The 18,543-nt window shown below is 40.8% G+C and overlaps 1 protein-coding gene across 1 annotated transcript in view; it reads right to left on the reverse strand.

The window, feature by feature from the left end:
- The window catches only part of LOC124069753 (phospholipid phosphatase-related protein type 4-like), a 34,667-nt gene extending 18,336 nt beyond the window's left edge, over positions 1-16,331 (reverse strand). The window contains exons 1-2 of the mRNA XM_046409167.1: positions 15,496-16,331; positions 3,251-3,436 (exon numbers count right to left, since the gene is read on the reverse strand). Of these exons, the coding sequence (XP_046265123.1) occupies positions 3,251-3,436; positions 15,496-15,579 (270 nt within the window). The 5' untranslated portion in view covers positions 15,580-16,331. The remainder of the gene's footprint in view (positions 1-3,250; positions 3,437-15,495) is intronic.
- Between the last annotated feature and the right edge of the window lie 2,212 nt (positions 16,332-18,543).

Here is an 18,543-nt window from a genome sequence, read left to right on the forward strand (position 1 = left end):
AATCAGCCTACACAAGATCAAGAAAAGTCACTGCAAAATGAAGTTAAAACACCAGCAAAGAAGTTAAACTAGACGTGCTTGTCCACCCCCACCCCAAAAAAGCTAACAGCAAACGTTAAATTTCAGACATAAACAGGGCTTTTAGATTACCTTAAGCTACACAAGATTTATAGAAATTTCTAGCATCTATGCAAGCACATTCAAATCATAATTGTTATTGGCAGGCAGGTACAAACTTGTCATACAACACAAAAGGAGCAGCACAAGTCAAAGCTCCTCTGGGGGCTGCAGTCTGACATTTAGGGGGTCTTCATCAAGTGAAGGTTACATGAGATAGATGTATGAGTGTTCTATATATAGTAACTGCTAAACTAAAAGGGGACATTCAGTCAGACTTCAGCAAGGTTCAGCCTGACTATTTTGTTAAGTTGAACCTATTCACCAAAGGCAATTGAGAGAATTCTCTGGAGTTGACCCCATACACTTCATTCTCAGTTATTTCAACTGCCTTCTGAAGGCCCCTTACTGAAAGGTTGTCTAAAACTATAGATAAACACCACTAGCCAAAAGAAAGCAGAGATATGTGCATGTTGGAGTCGGCTCAGTTCAGTATGTAGTGTTATCATCAACATAAGATGGTGCTGCAGGAGCAGCAGCAAGTTATGGCAGCTCTGCCCCCTCTTCTCTTCTTTTTAGTTTTTTCTACTGTCTTTTGGCGTTTTACCTGTTTTGTTTAATGTGATCGGTTCCTGTCGCAAATGTGCACACAGCGACACCATTTTTATTAGTTTTGTTTCTTGCTTTCTGCTATTTTTCGACCTTTTTGACCTTTCTGGGGGACCCCTTCAGCCTCAGCCATGGCTCGATGGTTTTATTTTACACCAGGGATCAGCTGTTAGCTCTATGCGGACCTACTCTTCTCTACACGGAGAAACCAGACATTCCTGTGGAAATATGGAAGGGAAGGAGAGGCTGCAGAGCTGGACGAAAGATCCAGGCGAGTATACAGAGGTACATACCATATCTACCCTCCGTTATTATGGGAAATGTCTTTTCCCTCTCCAATAAGACCGATGAGTTTACGGCGCTGATGATTTGTGCTGTTCTTCCCCCTCCCTTCTGGGGGACAGACAACAGTGGAGCAGAAGAGAGTTCAGTGTGAACTCAAGTACGCAATCAGGCGGGCCAAGAACAGCTACAGTAAGAAGCTGGAGGAGCGGCTGGAGCAGAACAACACATGAGATGAGTGGAGGGGCCTGAAGACCATCTCAGGACATGGACTGAATGGAGCCAGAGGGGCAGCTGAAGGCGACCAGCACTGAGCAAGTGAATTAAAACTGTTTTTCAACAGATTTAATTCCAACCCCATCCCCTCTGCCACCCTTCCTCTCCCTTCTTCATACATCTCCAGGCCAGCAGACACCACCACCACCACCCGACCATCACTGTCTTCACCTTTTGTCTTCGCATCACTTCACACCAGGCCCCTCCACCACCATCAGCCCCCCCCCCCCCCCGCATCAGACCAGGTGAGGAGAGAACTGAGGCGGCTGAAGAGCAGGAAAGCTGTAGGACCAGACGGGCTCAGCCCCAGACTGCTTAGGGACTGTGCTGACCAGCTCTGTGAGGTGGTCATGTACATCTTCAACCTGAGCCTTAGTCTGGAGAGGGTCCCTGTCCTGTGGAAGACCTCCTGTGTGGTTCAGGTTCCTAAGACTGCACCTAACCACTACAGGCATGTCGCCTTGCCCTCCCACCTGATGAAGACCATGAAGAGGCTCATTCTTAGCCATCTTCGTTCAGTGGTGAGCACAGTGATGGACACGTTGCAGTTTGCCTACAAGCCAAACATCGGGATGTATGACGCTGTCATCTACCTACTGTACAAGACGGGCCAAAGTCACCTCCACCTTCTGAGGAGACTGAGGTTCTTTGGAGTGTGCAGGCCCTGCTACGGACATTTTATGACTCTGTGGTAGCCTCTGCTATTCACTACGCTGTGGTCTGTTGGGGAACAGGCAGCACGTACCAGGACGGAAAGAGACCTAACAAGCTGGTCAGGAGGGCCAGCTCTGTCCTGGGCTACCCAGTGGACTCTGTGGAGCAGGTGGGTGAGAGGAGGATGTTAGCCAAGCTGACATCCATCATGGACAACACCTCTCACCCTCTGCATCAGACAGTGGAGGCTCTGAGCAGCTCCTTCAGCAGCAGACTGCTACACCCTCAGTGTAGGAAGGAGCTACAGCAGGTCCTTCATTCCCACTGCTGGTGGACTGTAAAAGTCAAAAGTCTAGTCCTCATTTCCTTCCTTATGTAGACTTGTATATAGCTGTATATTGTACTGTGTTTACTTGTAAATTGTTAATTTGTTATCTCTATCTCTATTTTGCACTCTTTTCTGTTCTTGTGAGCTGCCATGACAAGTAAATTTGTAACTGTGGGATCAATAAAGTTAATCTTAATCTTAATCTTAAAATCATCTTAAAATTAAAGCAACCAAATGGATACTGTAAAGATCAAATACAGTTTTGGTTGGGCTGTAGTAGCTGTTAACTTCTCAAAACATTTTCTAAAAAGCCCTGGAGGAAAGTTTACAAAATGAATAGAAATTGAATACAAGATTGCACGCCCTTTATGAAGCTGTATAAGTTCTAATAAATAAATTCTTAACAGGGAATTTGAAGCAATTTGTGGCTGTTACCAACAGTCCCTTACAGTGAACTGAAAACAGAATATTACTGAGAGCTGTGCTCAGCAACTTATCTCATCAAATGCTAGTTAGTTTAAAAGAATTCTAGTCAACACAGTTAAAATGGCTGGCTTATTCCCATCAAATTAATGTTGCATGGAAACAGCTTAGTGCTTTCACTTGTACTCCGCTCAGTGTGGTCAGACTCCACCAGCATTATGGGCACATTTTTAAAAATGTTACTTGTAGGAGATCACTTCTGGCTGTGGGAAGATGGCTTTTCCCATTCAAACATCTTTTACTGCCTATATTTGTCCACATTTTATTGTCAGCTAACAGCACTTACTACTCCTATAAGTTGCTCAGAGGAGGAATATCAGTCACTTAGTTAATTTATGGATTATTCATCCTAACAGTGTAACACTAGTTGGCAGAAACATTTGCCTTAGTGTGGACAATAGCTAGGCTACTCCTGTATAACATGTATAATCACACACACAGTCCATGAAACAAATGAGCCTGTTAGCTACCTGTAGATGTTACTGTGTGAGGTTTACTTACAGTGACAGTAGGAGCGGCAAACGCCAAGCTGAAGAGCAGAGGCAATGGGCAGACTTCCTGTCTGGGCAGGATGTAGGGCAGAGATAGACTACGATCATTACAACTGTACCCAGAATGCACCGGCTGGAAAATATCAGTCAGCTCCAGGAAATAAAGACTGACAACAGAGGAGGCCAGGATAGGGAGCTGCAGTGAAGAAACAACAACACAAAAGCATTTAATAATTGGAGAACCACAGAATACTCAGCCTTGTTTTGGTCACATATTAAAACAGCCTTCCCAACTCATTCCCTATTTTGGTGTTATTGATGGATAATGGTAATTTTAACTAGTTGATAAAAGCCTTTCTATCAACTGACTGCTTTCCTCCAGTCAGGTCATAGCTGTTTTAAAGTCCCTTTCAGTATGCAGCTTATACAATGATGCAGAAACCTGAAACACAGTCTGAGCAAGGACATTTCAGTGAAGAGAGAGCTGTTCTATATGCAGCTAAAATTTTGACATGCAAAATATTTACATATTAATAGATTCTAATTTGCATCAAGACAGAATGCGTAGAAAGATTTTAGGATTTTTTAACAAAGCAACTGAACTTTTCTGTGGTTTAATTAGAAATGTTAGAAATGTCTTGTTTAGTATTTATTATTTATTCCCCCTTTTGTGCTAGTGACACAAAAAATTACAGTCTTAAAAACTGATGGCATGGAGGTCATGAGGCAGTACCTCATGAATGGGCCAGTGCAAAATTGCCACAGCAAATTGTCATCTTATTTTCCCATAGGCTGACAGCAGTCCACAAAGGGAACAACGGCAGATACTTTTGCCCATGCAATGAGTCAGTGCATCTCTACTAATGAAACTACAAGGGAAATAACATCATTTACTGCAACATGCTGTTGCATGGCAACACTCAGCATGCCATCAGGTCTGTTACTATTCAGCTCTTTTTGCCTGGATCCTGTCGTCTAGAGGTGAAGGCTGCATTTGCATGTTCATGTTTTTACACAAGCACACTCTCACAGTATAGTAAAACACACTGCTGAGATTGAGTGTTGCAAATTTATCCTGAAGTTGTTTGTCCTTACACACGTTAATTAGTACTTCATGTCATTTCATGTCATCAACCTTGTGTGACAACCTTCAGGCAATAATGCAAAGTTGTTAATACTGCTTTAAATGCGGCAAAGTAATGTCACATCTACCCTTGAAAAGTCTGTTATATGAACTTTCATACAAGCCGCAGCAGAGCTGAAAAGATAAAAATAATAAATTAGTTAATCAGCCGATCATCAATCAGCAACAATCTGGATTATGAATTTATTTAAATCAACTATAAGGCAAAAATTGTCAAATATTTTCTTGTTCCTGCACCTCAAATTAGAACTTTTTTCTGATACAGATTATTGTAAATTGAATATCTTTCAGTATAGGACTGCTGTTCAGACAAATCAAGCACTTAAAGAATGTTGTGTAGTGGAGAGTTGCACATTCGCATAATTGCACATTGCAATAATTACAATGACAAGGTTAACATACTGATGTAAACCCCCAGAAAAGTCAGGAGATCATCAAAGTCATTTTGATTCATCCGGTAGGGAACATGGAGGTGTGTACCAAATTTTAGGTATCCATTCAAGAAATTTCAGTCTGAACCAAAGAGGTGGATCCACCGACTGGCAAAGACACACTGCCATCCATATAATCCTGTTTGTGCATGGCTAAAACATGGCTTGGACGGTATTCGCAGATGTTTCTATTGCTGAAGCTACGTTTTTAACCCACCACACCTATGACATCATGGCAGTCATCAGGATCTTCTGTAGTTCAAGCAGTGCAGCTATGACCCTAATCCTCTTCCAGAGATTAATTTGCTGATCCAGTAGTACTAATTTATTATTTTCATAAATGGTAACTCTCATTCTGAAACAGTATTTTGACATTTCTGTATTTATCCCTGGTGAGAAACGAAACAAATCATTCCAGTGTAGGAGGGTTTACAAAACAGTTTCAATGGTGTCAGTCAATAGTACCTGCAGTAAAGCCTGCTTCCTGCCCTGAGGAGCTGCTCACCCACCTACGAGAATTTCACTAAACTCTGATAACTCTGGGGGAACACTTCACACTTGCCATTTATCTTCATAGAAATAGCGAATTAAAAACATATCTCAAGCATATTACATTATTAGCACATCAAGACAGTTTAGGCTCTACAGACCCTAGCTTGTAGGCAGGAAATATCAACCTTTATCAGCAATGCAAAAAATGGTTTGTTGTTCAGGTCTGAAATGCAGTGAAGAATCGGTACAGCTAATGGACTAAAAAGGGGGTGCTGATTAAAAATAATTAACTATGGACAGTGTTGTAGTGACCAACCTTCGAGTCCAAGTCCAGTTTCAAGTTCCCAGTGTTCGAGTCAGTTCAGTTTGAGTCATCAGAACTTAACGTAGATATTATCTTATGCCAAATTACTATGGTATATCACCTAAAATTAAATAAAAATCTGAGGACTCGTCTCCAATTTACGAGTCCGAATGCAAAGTTCAAGTCCAGTCCTAAGTCAACAGTTTTCAAGTCCGAGGCAAGTCACAAGTCCTTAAAATTAGGGCTCAGTGAAGACTTGATTTTGACAAAAGTGTGGCATTAACCATTTAGGAATTACAGCCATTTTTATGTACCCATTCTAGCTCATAAATGATGGGACAAATGGCTGAAAAGCAGTTTCATGGCCAGGTGTGGCCTGTTCCTTTGTTAGTCCATGACAAATCAAGCAGATAAAGGTCAGGGGTTGGTTCTGAGTGTTACATTTGCATTTAGCTGTTCACTGGAACACTTAACATGAGGTCCAAAGAGGTGTCTACATAACTGAAAGAAGCCATCAAGAGGCTGAAAAAAATAAAATAAACCCAACAGAGAGGTAGCAAAAACATTGGGAGTGGCCAGAGCAACAGTTTGGAACATTCTTTAAAAGAAGGAACTAACTGGCAAGCTCAGCAACACAAAAGGCCTGGAAAACCACTGAAGACCACTAAAGTGGATGACCGCAGAATTCTGTCACTGATGAAGAAAAACCCTTTCACAACATCTAGCCAAGTCAAAGACACTTTTGAGGAGGAAGGTATGTCATTGTCAAATACCAAGAGACAGCTATACTCTCTGCTCACATTCTTCCAAATTATGAAAACTGATAGGAGGCTGCTTCTTATTGCAGACGGATAATCACCCAAAACACACAGCAAAGGCAACCCAAGGCCTTCTCGGGGCAAAAAATGGGATATTCTTCACTGGCCAAGTCAGTCACCTGATCTCAAGCCAATGACCACACTTTTCACTTGCTGAATACAAGACTGAAGGCAGAAAGAACGACAATCCAGCAACAGCTGAAGACTGAAGCTGCAGTAAAGGCCTGGCAAAGCATCTCAAAGGAGGAAACTCAACATTTGGTCATGTTCCAGACTTCAGGCAGTCATTGACTACAAAGGATTTTCATCCAAGTATTGAAAATAATCCTTATATTTGTAATCATGTTAGTTTGTACCATCATTTATGAGCCACCAAAAATGGGGGTGGGTGTTTAAAAATGGTTGTAATTCCTAAATGGATAATCCACACTTATGTCAGACTCCTTGAATTAAAGCTGAAAGTCTTCACATCGCTTGAGTATTTCATTTCAAATTCAATGTGGTGGTGCACAGAGGCCAAATGCCAAAAAACTGAGGGCAACTGCAGGGCTGGGAGGCATATACACTTATACAGAGATGGGGACGCGAGTTTGTGACTTGGAACTTAACACTTGGATCCTGCACAGAGTCACTTGAGACTTGACTTGAGCCTAAGATTTGGGACTCGCTAACAATCATTATTTGTTGTTTTTGTGGTACATTAACATTAAGAAAATATGAGAGGAGCATGAACTGAAAGTCATTACTCTCCTTATTATCATTACACATCTGGCCACGGATGATTGTGAGATAACAACACCATGTAGAGCACCCCTGCAGCTGCAAAGACATTTGTCATAGCCTTTGGTTATAACAACCTCACAAAAGAGCCAAACAAAAGAATCCCTAAATACAACTCAGTCAGGCACCTGAAAACATACTGGATAAGTGAGTTTCTTTAATGTGAAATTAACACCTATGGACAGTTAGGAAACATGTTTAGCTCAGCAGCAGTTATCTAACATTAGCCTGCCAAGCTTTGCAGCTAAAGAGGTTAATTTGTTTAGACTGGTGTTTGCTGAATATGTTAAAGGATGAATAAGCGGGAGTTTGCTTGCCACAGTTGTTCATATGAGTGCTGACTGTGGTTTGTTCCAAGGTCTTCTCTGGGCTCTTGGATTCACTTTCATCTTTGGTTTTTCTGTGACTCACTCTGTAATGAGTGTTTTGACAGAGTGAATGATATCAGGTGATTCAGTTGTGTGCTCTTCCTCTTGTGTTTGCTACCTTTTCCCCTACTCTGCTCCTCACTGGACTGTTGCAGTATGTAACCTTTATCACAGCAGTTGACTTTATTTGTTTCCAGCCTTTGTACCTTCATGGAGAATGTTAAATATTCCGCTGTGCTATACAACTGGGGTGCATAAATGGTTCTGTGAAGCATCATGAAGCATTACACAGTGGCTTGATATGCTTCCTACTGCATTGTAATAACCTGCTTAAAGAAATCTGAAAAACATATAAGTTGTCAATTCTGGTAACAAACAAAGGAGTGATAATACTATAGCACATTATCTTAGGTAGTGTTTTAAGCAGATCTTATGGCATGCAGCAGATTAAAGAACACTCGTTACAGCCAGAAGAGACTTGAGACTTGATTTGTCTTTGTCCAAGTCATGCAAAAAATGACTTGTGAGCATCTATAACATATAGTCAATGTTGTGTGTGAAAGCACATTTATTCCGAGTACAAATTTGAGGTACTTGTGAGTTACTTGAGCATATTTTTGCTTTTTATTTTGATAAATGTTGCAGTCTAGTGCAAAATAATTAATTATGAACTCCACCTCAACCCATGACAGTATGAGTAATGATAAAGAGGCCATTTTTCTTCACTGATTACTTTTAGTGTTAATACTTTAAGTACTTTTACTCAAATAACATTTTGAGTGTAGAGCTTTTAGTTGCAACCGAATATTTCTACAGCGTGATATTGGATTTTATGTAATTTATGTAATCTGAGTACCTCCACCACTACATGTAGTCAGCTGATCAAATGTTAATCAAAAAATATTGATTACTGCAGCTTTACATCATACATCTAATGCATTTTGTTACAAAAGGTACCTATCAAACAAACACACAACATATTACTAACAAATTATGATTCAGAAACAAATACAGTATGTCTTAAAAGTACAAAAAATATATTCTTTAACAACAACAAAAAAAGTGACTTTTGGCACAATCTTCCTGCATGTTTCCATGCTCAGGATTTTTTGATTAATATCCTTCGCCCTCCACAACAGCAGGTGACGCAATGAGCCGATTTAATTAAGCAGTAGTGCAGAGCAGAGCAAACTGAACTGTTGAAACCACATTTGATTTTATTATGTACATGCTGCAGTTAGTAGCTAGTTAGTTGCTAAATGGCTTCTTGTACTGCACATGCATAAAACATGCTACTGCATTAGATATGAGTGCTGCCTCTGTATTGTCCATGCTATTTTATCATGTTCCTTGCCCATTACATCATCTATAAATTCTTCAACTAAACCATTTGCATCTGTACTCAAAATGAATTATGTGAACGGATATTGCAACAACATATTAACTGTCTTTCAATTGCTCCCCAACATTCTTTAATATATTATGACTTAGTTCACCATGTGGATTATCATAAATAATTACTGTATATCAATATTACTGCTGTCAGTCCATCACTTAATCACAAGGGATTCACGAACTGTGCTAACTGTGCTACCTCTCGCTTAGCATGCGAGAGGTAGCGGGATCGATGCCCGTATCCTCCAATGATTTACTGCTATTGGGGGCAGCCGTGGCCTAGAGGTTGGAGAAGTGGCTTGTGATCGGAAGGTTGTTGGTTCGATTCCCCCACCAGACGGACAGGAAAAATTTGAGTGTGGTGGAATGATAATGTCCCCACCCCCCATTAGCTGGCTGATGTGCCCTTGAGTCCTTGAGTCCCCGTTGAGCAAGGCACTCAACCCCCAATATGCTCCCTGGGCTTTTGATGCAGCCCACTGCTCCTGTGTGTTTCACTGCATGTTGCATGTGTGTGTGTTTCAATCAATGATGGGTTAAATGCAGAGAAGTAATTTCCCAGCTTGGGATTAATAAAGTAACTTTAAAAAAGCACACACACACACACTGTCTAATTGGTCCACATCCCTTTATAATAAAATCCAATAGATATGGAGACATGGTTTATATTTGCAAGTGCACTAGTTGGCCAGCAGGGGGCAACTTCATTGGTTTGAAGCTCAAAGCAGTAAGCTTATGGTAAAACTGACCTATTTCTCACTTGATTTATTACCTCAATAAACAATTTCCTAAAGAGTTTATACTCTCAGTTGCTACTTTCAAGTCAGATAAAATTATTGTCCCAAATAAAGTAAAATAGATGATCAAGCAGAGTATACTTTGGGGTATGGCTACCTTGTGATTGACAAGTCGCTACCATGGTGTGTTGTCCCCAGTTCCACTGTCTTCTCCAAATATGTTCACTTGTGGCTCCAAAATAAAAAAAAAAAATAAAAAAAAATGCCAGACTTGAGCTTTCTAAACAAATGGGTGACATCACACTGGCTTTGTTCATTACTTATTATACCATCTATGGATCTGACAAAGGCTCTGTTTGAAGCATACTGACAATTGCTTCTTAGAAATAATAAAATGGAAAATAAGACAAATTTTCTCTGAAAGGAAAATACATTGAAAATGGCAAGCTAGCGAGAGGTAAAGTCATGAATGTGTCTCTGTTTCTCCAGTGGTCAATTTAATGTCATGATCAACCAATTTGTTAAAATCCAGGGCTGAACTAATGCCCTTTAGGAGCAAGGTAACGATGTCACAGCTATAAAAACGGCGATGCAGTTGCTAATGTAAGTAAGTAATGTAAGCCCTTTGAGACAAACTGCTTGTAAAAATGGGCTATACAAATAAAGTTGTCATCTTGTCTTGTCTAATGTGCTTACTGATGTATGTTTGAACGGTGTTCCAAATGTTAAGCTTTTAAAAAAAAAAAAAAAAAAAAAAAAAACTATAATTTAAAACTTCCGGAATGTAACTCCTCTGGGGTGTACTATGTCATACAAATCTGAGGAAGTGAATACACTGTGATGATAATTTGAAAGACATATCAACCAAAGCCTCAGTGGCCACTGTGCACACAGAGGAAACTAGGCTGCAGGAGGGATGTTTTTCTCCTCTTAACGTCTCTAGCCCTGAACACACAGATATAAAAATACACCCCATTCAGAGGGCCATGTTGCCTAGCAGCCAGTTAGTGGGTAGGATGGTGTGACAGTGTGTGAGATAGAAAATGTAGGAGAGCAGCTCTGTCAGGAAGAGATGAGCAATAATTATGATAGATTCAGAATATTTTTTAACCCAAAGGAAGGAAAATTCAACCCCATTGCCCAACACAGACATAAACATCTGCATAATTTTGTGTTCTCGCCAAGCTTCACAATATTGTTGAACCAAGCTGAAACTATCCTTAATCCTGCACTCTATTTACAGTTAACATGGTAACATTTCAAATCAGCAAAATCAGCAAAAACTATACGCCAACAGGCTTTTCCCTCATTAGTCAGTCATCCATAATTCAGAGTTCTGTATACATTACGTACAGCACCGCCTGTAGCTTGGTGGCAACATAGTTTGATCATTTTGTGTCTCCATTTGAAAATTGGAAGCACGTGTGCACTGGGCAGTGGGCAAGGAGACACTCCATCGCCCACCAACACATCGAACTATGACAGTGAAGATGTACTGTGACACACTGTTTTGTGATGCAGAAACATGACAGCTGAGAAATATCAACTAAATACCAACTAACTTGCACACTGGGTACATGAGTGGTGTGGGGCCAGAGCACCACTGCACAAGATGCAGACAGATTTAGCTTGCCTTGACCACTGGTCTGCACGTTATGGCCACAAACAGGCAGTTCATGACTGATACAGCAGACAGCGACAATTAATAACAACTCTGACAGCCCAGACAGTCTCATTTACAAAGTGACTAGAAGCTCCCGTTCCACTGAGTTTCCCCAAGATCATTCATGAATACAACTCAGAGCAGTCACACATTTTACACGTTTTGCTACACTGTTGAAACAGTGACAGCTATGAAGGGTCCTTTAAATAACGTAAAATGACAGTAATGGTGCTTAGTGGTTATGGCTACACCTGTCACCAGTGACACTGCTGTTCTGTATTATGAAAAGGCAACAGTCTGGCACAAGTTCAGTGCTGCTAGATCTGATAGTAAAATCAAACATACCAATACTGTTATTCAGTTGAGATCAGCTGGCTGGTCTGTTGCTAGTACAGTAGCAGCCTCTACTAACATAGTTTGCAGCTGTTGCTTTAACTGACATCGCTAGCATGCATTCAGCCTTTTGTCAGATCTGTGTCCAGGCAATCCTGACAGGTATCTCTTACCTACTCCCAAAATGCCCTTGTTGGAGCATTATCTGTAGGTGCTCTTTTTATTATAGCTACCTTGTGACTGTTCAGAAGAATCATATCCAGGTTTCTGCTATCCACCCAATTCAATCTCATTAGGTAGCTGATCAAAGACAGTTTTGGGTGGAGATAAAATACAGGGAATATATAATACAGATGCAGGGAAAATGAGCTCTTGTTTTTCTTTTGTTTTCTGTGGTTGTCATGGTCACCTGGTGAGCGACCATGGCATCTAAAAAGCGTTTTACTGCTATCACCCTAAATGACAAAGCTTGTGTTAAGGGACTCTGCAATTTCATCCAGAGGAAGAGGAAGAGAGAATATCTACACACCCCCTACATTTTATTACTGTGTTCTGGAGACTACTCCAAATTGCCACTTTTACTTGTCATTTCTGTTTCTGGTTCTACTCTAGTTTTAGGGAATCTTTGTTAATTTAAAGAAAATAACTGTGATAATCTCATCAGTTTTATCAAGTCCTGGGGTTGGAAACCATATTACAAAACAATGTCAATAGTACAAAGCAAGAGCATGGAGTCTGAAAGATGTTGGAGTTTACTGATATTATACAACTTTGTCAACACATACAGTTTTTTCATATCTTTTCCCCTTTTAGTATATCTGGTGAAACAATTGTGAAAAATGTTGCAAATGAATAGGCAGAACTACTTCGTGGTTCAATATAATGGACTGTTATACCAACAACATGCCTCTTAGACCGAATCCCAACTAACCTGCTCAAAGAAGTTTTACCCTTAGTTAGCAATTCTCTACAATCAGTCCGTCTCTAATAACACGCTATGTACCACAGTGCTTTAAAGTAGCTGTTATCAAACTTAATTTATCAAACTTAAAAAAGCCTACCCTTGATTCAGAGGTTTTGGCCAACTATAGACCCATAATCGTCCATTTGTCAATCAAGTATGTGACTTTCTGCATAGTAATAGTTTATTTGAGGCTCTTAAATCTGGTTTTACAGCTCATCACTGCACAGAGATGGCATTGGTCAAAATCACAAATGACCTTCCACTTGCATCAGACAAGGGACTCTCTGTACTTGTACTGTTAGACCTTAGTGCTACATTTTACACCACTTATCATTCCATTTTGTTATACAGATTGGAACACTTAATTGGTGTTAAAGGAACTGTATTAAGCTGGTTTCAGTCCTATTTGACAACTCAAACTAAGTTTGTTCATATTATAATGAATCCTCCATACACACAAAAGTTTGTCACGGAGTTCCCCAAGGTTCTGTGCTTGGGCCAATATTATTGACCCTTCATATGCTCCCCATCGGTGATATTATTAGGAAACACTCCATACATTTTCATTGTTATGAAGATGACACACAATTATACTTATCAGTGAAAAAGATGAAACAAATCAATTACCAAAATTGAGGTGTTCTAAAAGACATAAAAACCTGGATGACTTGCAACTTTCTACTTTTAAACTCAGACAAAACTGAAGTTATTGCTCTGGGCCCTAAAAACCTTAGAAACAAATTATCCAATGATTTAGCAATGCTAGATGGCTTAACCTTGGCCTCAAACTCCAATGTAAAGAATCTAGGATTTATTTTTGATCAGGACATGTCCTTTAACTCACGCATAACACAAATTTCAAAGTCTGCATTTTTTCACCTATATAATATTGCAAAATTAAGCACATCCTGTCTCATAACGATACAGAAAAATTAGTCCATGCATTTATTACTTCCAGGCTGGATTATTGTAACTCCCTTTTATCAGGTTGCCCAAGTAAATCTTTAAAGACCCTTCAGCTAATCCAAAATGCTGCTGCAAGCATACTCACAAGAACCAGCACTAGAGATCATGTCTCTCCCATACTGGCTTCTCTAAACAGGTTGCCTGTAAAATTTTAGTTGCCCTGTATATCATGAGCTGCACTGGGCCCAAGCTTTAATCGTAATTCAGTTCATATGGCCAAATGTAGCAAAGTCAGTCAGATTATGGTCGCAATATTGTATTAGAACTACACTGGGTACATCTAATAGTTCAGTACCCGTTGAAAATATGGCCACTCGACATGATTTCAGATTACTACATGTGCTGAACCCAGTGGCCACACAGCAGCAGGGTTTTTCACTGGCTTTACCCATACAGAGCAGATGAAAGTGGTGTGATATATGTTGTACATATAACAATTCGCACGTAATTTTACAGGGCAACCATATAGAGTGCACTGTCCCTTCAGAGAGGGGCAATAACAGCCGAGAAGAGCATTGGGACTTCACCTTCTACCCACACTTATTGGGGACTGTTTGCCCTTCTGCCCTCCACTAAGACATACTGCTGCATAAGGTTTAGAACTGCCAGGTTTTGCAAAAGTTACTTCCCTCAAGACATCAGACTCCACACAAACTCACGACTCACGCAGACAAGGCAATGTTTTAGATTTTTAGTCACATGTCCAAACAAAGGTGATCCTAATGGGTCATTACAACTACTATTACTACCACCACCAGTCCTACTAATAGTAATAATGCTAATAATAAATTTTAAAGTTGAAAGAAGAGTACGTTCGCGATCCAATGCTGTTCCTCGATCTGGGGGCGTATTAACTAAACGCAGCATCGCTGTAGGCTTTAGTCCCGGGGCGAAGAACAATCACTCTGAGAGAATCAGTGGAGCACAGTGATCTGACGGGGCCAGACTAAACTGAGGCCATTCATTTCCTAATACTGATGATTAAATTAAATATTGTGTCGAAATTGTGTTGTGCATCAAATTGAAGTATATGCTCATATTTGGACGGTAGTCATTCACAATCATTTATAAACACTGTGGGTTTGGCTAATCATACATGCATGACAAGGCATTTGAAATAATTGTCTATATTGGACAGGCTGTATAAATCTTTGTACCAAGCCCCGCAAAACTGCTGTACACACAAGGAATATAATATCCTGTGGAGACTGCAGTGTCACTGGCTGGGTAAACATGGATGAGCTGAATACAGATTCTCAGCATCAGGGCCATCAAAGTGCATGGGTTTGATAGCAGGCTGTCTGGCTCATTGTTGTGAGATATAGTATGCAGTACCTCTTGTACATGCACAAGTACATGTAAGAGCATGTAAGAGTATCCAGAATGATAACTTAATTTCTATTTGCATCATTAGCCTAACCTGACTGTGGTCTTCATTGTGGTTGCTTGCTTCCTTAGACTGCAGGCCAGAACTACATCTACATATTATTGAGAAAGAGCTGCTAGATGCCTGACGATCATCTGTCAGCACCATCCACCCCTCTGTGCTGTCCTCACTTCCAAACCAGATGCACCCAACAACAGACAGCCCTGAGCCTGACTGACAGAGAGCATTGACTCGCCGCCTCTGATCTGAGGACATGTCATTTTAAACTGGTAGTCAGCTCACCGGTCAGTCGACTGGCCATTTAGTCAGTGGCTAATAACCAGCAGTCAACCAATGTATCAGTCAGCTGAACCAGACAGACAGCAGTCTGTCAACCAGTCAGTCCCATCTGAACAAATTTGCACCAAATGTATATGATAGATAGATAGATAGATAGATAGATAGATAGATAGATAGATAGATAGATAATTCACCTCTACAAAATAAAAGCACGGCAGTAGAGTTACGCTGTCCTTGGTCTCATTCCCGCCTTTCAGCCGCTCCTTGGCACGAGACATCACGAGCGGCCGGTGGTCTCTCCCGTTGCCGGGAGACAGGGAGCTGTACTTGATTCCCGTCGTAATTTTGGCAAATTTCTGACCGAGTGCGGTGCTCCCAAGACCTTAACGGCGGACCTTCATCTCCCGGCGATGCGAGCTAGAAGTGTCGATGCCTGTTAATGTGATTTTTCCGCGCTCAGCCCTAATTTGTTGGTTTTGGGATTCAGAAAATTGTGCCAATTTAGGACTGGCACTGTATCCCCGAGAGCTGTTCGCTCTATGTGCTAACATTAAACTAAGATGGAAGATTCATCCTGAAACGTAAGGCCTACTGTGTTCAGGGGAGAGGATTACTCCAGTCACCCCCGGGTACCTCACTGCCGCTCATCCTCTCGCTCTCCTCCTCCACTCTGCTGCAGCAGGTGACCACCGTCAAGTTAGTCAGTAAGAAAGCTATTACATTTCCACATTTCCTGTCACAACTTTCAAAATAAACACATTAGACTGTGTATTAGCACTGCTGTTTCCTGTTCAACCCATTAATTCTACGGAACATTTCTGCAAAGCTTCCCAGTGTTGCTGTCATTTTCAGAAGGGTTTTGCTTTTATTTTTGATAATGTAGCCTACTTACACCTACTACAACAGTAACATTCACATCTGGTAGGTAACATTACGGCTAATTTTCGCTAGCTTGACTCTCATCCGCAGGTGACAGACAGTGGAGGAAAAATTAAGGAGGTAGCCATAAACTTAATGACGTCTCACTCTGCACCTATTTTAGTCTAAATGGCGACTTTTTACGACCTCGTTGTTTTAATTGAGAACCATTTTTGCTGAAATAAATCGTTATCATTAAAAAATGATAATAATAGTAACAACAACAATAATAAATGCAAGCCTTTACTGACATGGCTCCCTCATGGTGACGTAGCCATGTCAATAAAGCATAAACAGTACATGTTAGATAAAAGCTGAATGTGAATGAAAACCCAAGCATACCAGGCTTCTTCAGGGTGTAGTCACCCACATATAGCTTCACCCTTGATAGACACATGATAACTACAAACACCTGAAACGAAAGCAAATTAACTCACATGTAACAAATACAAAATATAACTACTAGGTGATCGTGCAACATGTATGTAAAAAGAAAAATAAAATAAAAATCGAAAACAGATGATGTACTAATAATAGAACGGTAATCAAATCAAAAATGTCCAACTCCTTCTCATCTGTATAATAAGAACTCTTACTAGGGTGAACTGCCATCTCTTCAGCTCAGCATTTAGGGCCTCGATTACATCTACAAAGTGATTCATCTTCTTAATATACAATCTTAGGAGGACAACCAAAACCGATCGGTGGGTGTGACGTCTCAAGTGTGCTAAAAACCCATTTTCAGTACGGGCAGCGCGCACGAGTGTGTGCAAGCGCCGCCTTCCCGCACCGCAGAGCCGTACTGGTGATAAAATGTGGGACATGAGGCCCTCAGGACACACGGGCACAAAGCATTGTGCCATGTCATGGCCTTAGGCCGCTGCCTGCAATATGTTGTCAGCCTGTTGGCAGACTGCCGCCATACCTACAAGTGCTAATAACCACTTCAGTGTTAGGAAGAAAGAGGGACCGAGCGGAAGCAGGTCACTGTCACACTGTCATCTCCCGACAGAGACACGGGAAACAAAGACAGTCATTGTTATTGATATTATTGACACCCGTGTTCTTCCAAGTCTCTGCTTTGAAAACAGAAAAGAAATCCATCCGCATCTCCATATTGTAAACATGTTATTTGTTATCGTGTCTTTTAAATCAGAATCAGAAAAACCTTATTGATCCTTGGGAGAAACTCGGTTAAGCAGCGGCAACAGGCTACACGCACGATCGGCGCATGCGCGCATATTTAAAGAGACTCCTTGACTGAATAACGTCTGACTACTACTAACTAACTTGTAACAGTAGCATGTTATTGCACTTACTTAGAAACTTTTTGTGTTTGTACAAAATAATACAGAATGTGTTACAGCTGCCTGGCTAACTGTGGAGAGGTGGGAATACTTCCTAATTATATTTAATTATTCATCAAAAATCCCCTCTGGCAACAAAGTGACAGACTCTACACCAGCTGGAAGATATGAACCATGTTGTCAGTGTTGTGCAAAAAGACTACACTGAACTTCCTTTAGATGTCGCTTGTGTTATCAAGCCGTCAAAAATGGATGGAGATCTGTGCAGCAACCTTATGCTGATCTTAATAACTGCACGTGCTCACATGAAGCTCAGTGTGAGTACAGTTTTAGTGCAGGTAATCTATATTTTGCATTTACTTGTAAAAGTTACATGTCATGATCTTCATCCACACAGACTTGATTAAGCTTTGACTGTGCTGGTGGTGTTTTAGATTTTTCTTATTGTCAGTAAATCCCAATCACAGACCAGCAGTGACTCTTTTCTTCTATCAAGTATTGTGTGTATCAATGCCACCAGGGCTCCATTGTTCAAAACACATCCATGAGCCATCGTGTGGCACTGGGTGACATGTTCCTTCATCACCATGAACACACACACACACACACACACACACACACACTGTAGTTTTTCAATCTATCCCAATTACACTGCAATGCTGCCACAGATGTGATTCTAATGAAACATCTCGACCAGACTTTAACCATAGTCTAAATGTCCACACTGACAAGTTCTGAGGGGAAAGCCCAAACACTTCTCTCAGTCTTTGACCATGAAATTGCCAAAATTTAAAACTCTCACAAAATACTCATGACGTCTTATTAGCAGTGTCTGATCACACTAGTTTTCGGCCGTAAAAAAAACCTCATTAGAAAGCACTAAACTGAACAATATGAAGGGACGTAACGATGATGGTGAGAGGTCAACACTGCTGACAGGACTGGCAGCGTTCGCAGTAACTGCAACAATCTCCTACAACAATTCAGACACCATGTGAGTCTTTTGTCCATCACACC

Source organism: Scatophagus argus, chromosome 13 (genome assembly GCF_020382885.2).
Source record: "Scatophagus argus isolate fScaArg1 chromosome 13, fScaArg1.pri, whole genome shotgun sequence".
Taxonomy (NCBI): domain Eukaryota; kingdom Metazoa; phylum Chordata; class Actinopteri; family Scatophagidae; genus Scatophagus; species Scatophagus argus.